This window comes from Triticum urartu, unplaced genomic scaffold (assembly GCF_003073215.2).
Source record: "Triticum urartu cultivar G1812 unplaced genomic scaffold, Tu2.1 TuUngrouped_contig_4500, whole genome shotgun sequence".
NCBI classification, from domain to species: domain Eukaryota; kingdom Viridiplantae; phylum Streptophyta; class Magnoliopsida; order Poales; family Poaceae; genus Triticum; species Triticum urartu.
The window spans coordinates 2,482-7,850 of NW_024115093.1; the positions used below are offsets into that span (position 1 = coordinate 2,482).

Sequence of the window (5,369 nt, forward strand, 5' to 3'; positions counted from 1 at the left end):
GGGAGGGAGGTGTCGTAGGGTTCAGGTGGTAAAACGGACGGGGTATGGCATGGACGGGGCTCTGGGCCTGGACCGGTGCATCCGGTTTGTCCCCTTCCGTTTGGTGCTCGCTCGCATGCACACTTGCAGCAGCACTTCAGTGAACTGTTGCTGCTGCTTCTTTTTTTTTGGTGCGTGTGTGTGAACGAACTTGGTGTTCCTTTAAACTGCTGGCCTCGCTCTGAGAAGAAACAACTGCGGTTTTAGCTAAGTTTGTGTAAGAATATACTCCTAGATTGTTGTCTTAGCACGAATAACGTGCATGTGTGAGTGACACATCTAGGAGAGCTCTCGTTATTAGAACGCAAAAAAAGAAACAAGGTGTTCGGAGAGCGGAGAGGGAGAGAGAGAGAGAGAGATGTTGACTGGGCGATATAGCAGTAGATCCACATTGGGCTGGGAGGTGGTACGTACTCTATAATGGAGCAGTTGTCTTATCCCTCGTAAAGAAACTTTGCAAAGCATGGCAGGGCGCTCTCCCTCTCTCTGTCTCTGGTATACAGTGGCAGTACAATGTCTGGACTCAATAAATCATGCTAATGATAGTAATGATAGGTACGACCAGTGCTCGGCTAATCCTAGACAGACGCAACCATAATTACACAGCCCCTGCAGTACGCAGACAGGCCATCTAGCTAGGCTCTACCTCTAGCCATGCAAGGCAAGGGAGCGGCCACGGAGGAGCACAGCACAGGCAAGAAACCAAGGGGTAGAGCGGCGCCAAGGCCAACCAAGCTCCCACCACGTACCACTATAAAGTCCTACTCCAGCCTTCTTGTCTTTTGCCATTCCAGGGTAGAAGAACAAGGGCAGCTTCGAGAGGGAGGCGACAGTGGAGAAAGGAGGAGGGACGGTGATCTAAAGGAAGCAGCCGCTCCTTGCCACCGCCAGACCAGAGATGGGGAGCAGCGGCAAGAAGCAGGAAGCCGTGAGGCGGTACGTCAGATCCCGGGCTCCCAGGATGCAATGGACGGCCGAGCTCCACCGTAGCTTCCTGCAGGCCATAGAGTGCCTCGGCGGAGAGCACAGTGAGTTCCTTCCCCTCTTCTTCTCCTTCTTCTTCCTCACACATATTCCTTCCCAAAAGATTTGCCTTCATTTTCCTCGTTCTTTCGTTTGTGCTTCCCCGTACCCACTTTTTCTTCTCGTTTTGCGCCGGTTGTCTGCTGTGTTTGCACATGAATGATGAATCTAGTTTCTCGCCATGTCTGTGCTGTTACTAGTTTTGCACTAGCCAGGTTCCTTGTAGCTGCCTGATTGCTTGTTTGTCTCCTTTTAATCTCTTTAGAATCCCGACTAATTGTGACCTGGGCCTTGTTAATTTCAGATGCTACCCCTAAGCTGGTTCTTCAGGTCATGGGTGTGAAGGAGCTTACCATATCTCACGTCAAGAGCCATCTCCAGGTTATTTTCTTCAGGCAACCTGCACCCATCGATCACTCTTGCAATTGTCTTGTGTTAATCTTATTCTTCCTTCGGAGGAGCCTGCAAAATAATACAGTACGAGTCTGACTTCTCCCCGTTTGTTTCTTGTACTGAACAGATGTACAGAGGCCCGAGCACTCGTAAGGCGAAGAAAGGTGAGAGATAAAGCTCTGCCATTTTCATTTTCATGCATCTTTCTTTACTTAATCAGCCATGGAAGTCCTAGGTTTTATCTCTTGTCCCTGTATATTCATGTTAGAAATTAGTCTGTCGACGCTTTTTTAGCTTAGTTCCACTGCTTCTTTACAATCTTTAGAAGCAAAGTTCACCTCCAAAACAGTACTAGTCCTGTAGAATATTACACCACACAAATAGTTCTATTACTAGTGTTCATTTTCTTAATTAAACATCAGATCAGATCGCCTCAAGGTCTGCGTGAGGCAACTCATTCGGTACTCATAGTGGCATGCATGCTTATCACACTCGGCAACTAACCACTCATCGCTTCATCATGCATGCAGTGCAAATGCTCTGCTCCAAAAGCCAGAAACAGAAAAAAGTTAATCCGCATGAGATTTCTTTCCCTGTGCACACTTTAGATGTTGCTAATGGAAAGCCAAACCCCTTTCTTTCTTTCAGAGACGGAGCCACAGCTGCTGCAAAGGAGGCACTCATGCGCCGCTGATGAGCAGCAAGGAGGAGGAGGCCCCAATGCGCCCTTCATGTGCCCACCTCTGAAAAGGTTTGTGCTAGCTGCAACTTTTTCAAACTTTGAAACTGGGATGCGTTCAAGTTAAAAAGACAAAGCCTTTTGGTGGCCTAATCTTGACAAGAGAGCGCCTTTTCCTTGGGGTCTTTGAAAACGCAGGGCCAGGACGACGGGGACAGAGGCCGCGGACAAAGGCATGCAAGGAGGCCAAAGCCAAGGAATCAGTGGGACGAAGACCAGCGGCGCTGTCAACCGGTACTGCATTGATGATTACTACTACATGCAAGCCATGGCCATGGAGAGGAGAATAATGGAGGGCCTCAGCTGTCAGAGGGATGCTGCTGCTGCTGTTTCCAGCCTCCGGACCGTGGGATGCTTGGAGCAAGGATCCGGCGACTTTAAGGTACGCATCCGCTGCAAAAGTAGCCACGGTAAACATTGGGAAAGTTGATCTGAAGAAGAAATATCTTCTTTTGTCATGAATTATTTGCTTTCATCTCCCTTACTATTACTTGCTCACACACAAATTGTTTTGTTGAGTATCTGATCTAGCTGAGCTCCTACGTAGCCATTTTGCATCTGCCAAATGTCCCTAGCATTGGTCAGCAGAGTTTAGAATATTTTAACTGGGTCGCATGGTGCAATGTCATGGCCATACTACCATCCAATCCACTATGCTGCTGCATCTTGTGGTAGTTGTGCTATGAGGGAGCTGGAATGTCCTGATTGACCGATGCACAATCTTTATCGTCCTATCAGGACTGTTGTATATCACTGTAGACGTTGTATAGTTGCCGGTGCGTGTATCTGCCTGCATATGCACACCCCAGATAGCTAGGCTTGTGAACACCGTATTTGTACAAGGACAATGTAGGCCACCTTTGCACTTGCAGTAGAGACAGTGTAGCCCGCGTTGCACTTGCAGTAATGGCATTTGATTTGCATTGTTCACTCCTGAATCCTAGCACAGCTGTACCCGTCGGCATTCATGAAGATTATAGTGCGGGTAGAATTACGTACAACGTTATAGCTTTTCTGGTGGTTTGCTCTGACTGGAAATTTCAGAAAACTGCACGTCACTTAGCTTCTCTGAAACACATAAGGCCACACATAAATAGTGTACTAGCTCAGATACATGTGGTTTTACTGAAGCTAGGAAATTAGATATCGTCCAACAGTGTCAAATCTGAATGGCATGGTTGCACCACGCCAAGGAAATAAATTTGAGAGTTACACACAGCAGGACTACTTATCTCTAAGCCGTAGCTGCCATCAATGGATGCAGGAATTTACCGCTTGACTGCAACCTTGCATTTGTTTTCAGCAGATAATCAAGCCAGAAGCACAGTACTACCCTGGTCTTGCAGTGAAGAAGCAAGACCCCAAGGAGAAGCCCAAGGAGAAGGACAGCAACGGGGCGGAGCAGTGCTCCCTGTCGCTGTCCCTTGGCCCGGACCCGAGATGCCTCCGCGCTGTCTCATCGTCGTCGCCGAGCGAAGGCAGCTGCATCATCTCCTCCTCCTCGTCGCCGCCGAGGAGGAGGAGGAGCTCCAGCCACTGCTCCGGGCACTCCGGCTGCTTCGATGCCCAGGGCGTGAACTTGGAGCTCTCCCTGTCCATCTGCTGATCGTAGACGACTGCGTGAAATTTTGTACATCGATCGATCTGTCTGTCACTCGTTTGGTTCATGGTGCTAGGATGATTAGCCAATGGCAGGTGGTTAGGTTAGGATTAGGAGTTCAATGACGTTTTAGAGTTAGCAGGTTACCAAGTTGCAAAGCTATCTAGCTCCCCGCTTTCAGAGTATCACGGTCGCACTGTTGCTTTCGGCCTTGGGCCAGCAAAGAAGAGGGGGGAAAGGCGAGCGAGGGAGATTCTTGCTTGGCCTCTGCACCCTTTCCTTTGCCTGAAACTGTTCGATCGTGTCACATGTAGCTCTCCGGAGTAGGGAGGGAGGGGAGATGCGCAGTATTCCCTTGCAGGTCAAAAAAGGGGGTGCAAAAGCGTGCTGATGCCATGCCATGATGTTGTTTCTACTTCTACGTAGTGACCATGACGGCTCCTGCAGGCTGCAGCTGCTACGAGAATACCCTGAACAAAGCAAAGGAGATTCTCTTTTCCCAAAAATCGCCACTGCATTTCTCGCTAGGGATCGAGCATCGTCCAGAGAATATATGTAGGTGGTGTGCTTGTAGGAGGCTACATCACCTCCTTGCTTGCTGGCGCGTCCTCCATAGGCAGCCGCATGCAGCACAGAGGCAGTGAGCCTGCTTGGTGCAAGCCGGTGTCCGGCAAGAAAATGCCATGATCACCCCTAGTCCTAGTACAGAACCCACCTGCTTCGTGCAAGCCGGTCTCCAGCCGAAAAATGTCATGATCACTCCTGCTGCCGTATACAGTGCTAGTGCAAAACTGAACATGGCCAAGGGGCAGCAGGTGCAGGAATGACGAAGACGAACACGATTTCACCAGGCTTCACTTAACACCAGCTCACTTGCCCTGAAAAACCTCATTAGAGCAGAGCCAAAGAACCAGATACTAATAACAGTACCATGATTAAAGAAAGGAAGAGTCAAAAGATGTACTATCTCCGTCTCAAAATAAATGACTCAACTTTATACTAACTTTAGTACAAAGTTAGTATAAAGTCGAGTCACTTATTTTAAGTCGGAGGGAGTAGTATAAAGACCGAGCAAGCACCGTGTGGGCCGGGTTCGTTGATCGTACATGGAATTACGAAAAGGGAGTACTCTACTCCAGTAGCATGGCAATACGAACCACCTGTCTTCTTCTGGTTAAAAGATTAGATCAAACTGACCTGTGGTACATAGCGTAGAAAGAAGGAACTTCACTTGTTCATTTTGTAACCCTAGCGCCTGGACTCCTCCCGTGACGCCCCTGCGCGGCGACCGGGGGAACCCTAGCGCCGTCACATCCTTGTCCCTTTCCCAACCTCTCCTCCTCGTCGCCATCGGGGCGCGCCACCGGGCAAAGCCTGGTCGGCGTCGGTGGCACCGGGATCTTTTCTCCCACGACTCACTGGATCTGGCGCAGGCGGATCACGGCGGTTTTTGGCGGGGCGCGCTGACGCGGGCTTGGGAGCGACGGCATGACTCACGCTCGCGGTTTTCTCTAGTGTACGTGGGAGTCCGCTCGGGTGCGCGACGGCGGCCCTCGGCAAGCGGTGGCTGGCGCT

At 50.0% G+C, this 5,369-nt stretch overlaps 1 protein-coding gene across 2 annotated transcripts; it reads left to right on the forward strand.

Annotated features, from left to right (window-relative positions):
- Positions 1 to 723: 723 nt before the first annotated feature.
- LOC125527916 (myb family transcription factor MOF1-like) lies at positions 724 to 4,295 on the forward strand. 2 transcript variants are annotated; one of them, XM_048692420.1, is made up of 6 exons: positions 724 to 1,067; positions 1,367 to 1,443; positions 1,583 to 1,619; positions 2,104 to 2,206; positions 2,333 to 2,576; positions 3,498 to 4,295. In XM_048692420.1, exons 1-6 carry the CDS (start codon positions 938 to 940, stop codon positions 3,798 to 3,800), a joined length of 894 nt encoding a protein of 297 aa, XP_048548377.1. In that variant the 5' UTR covers positions 724 to 937; the 3' UTR covers positions 3,801 to 4,295. The 2 variants fall into 2 exon arrangements, with proteins under 2 accessions (XP_048548377.1, XP_048548378.1); XM_048692421.1 differs by having other exon boundaries at positions 726 to 1,067; positions 3,501 to 4,287.
- The last annotated feature ends 1,074 nt before the right edge of the window (positions 4,296 to 5,369 follow it).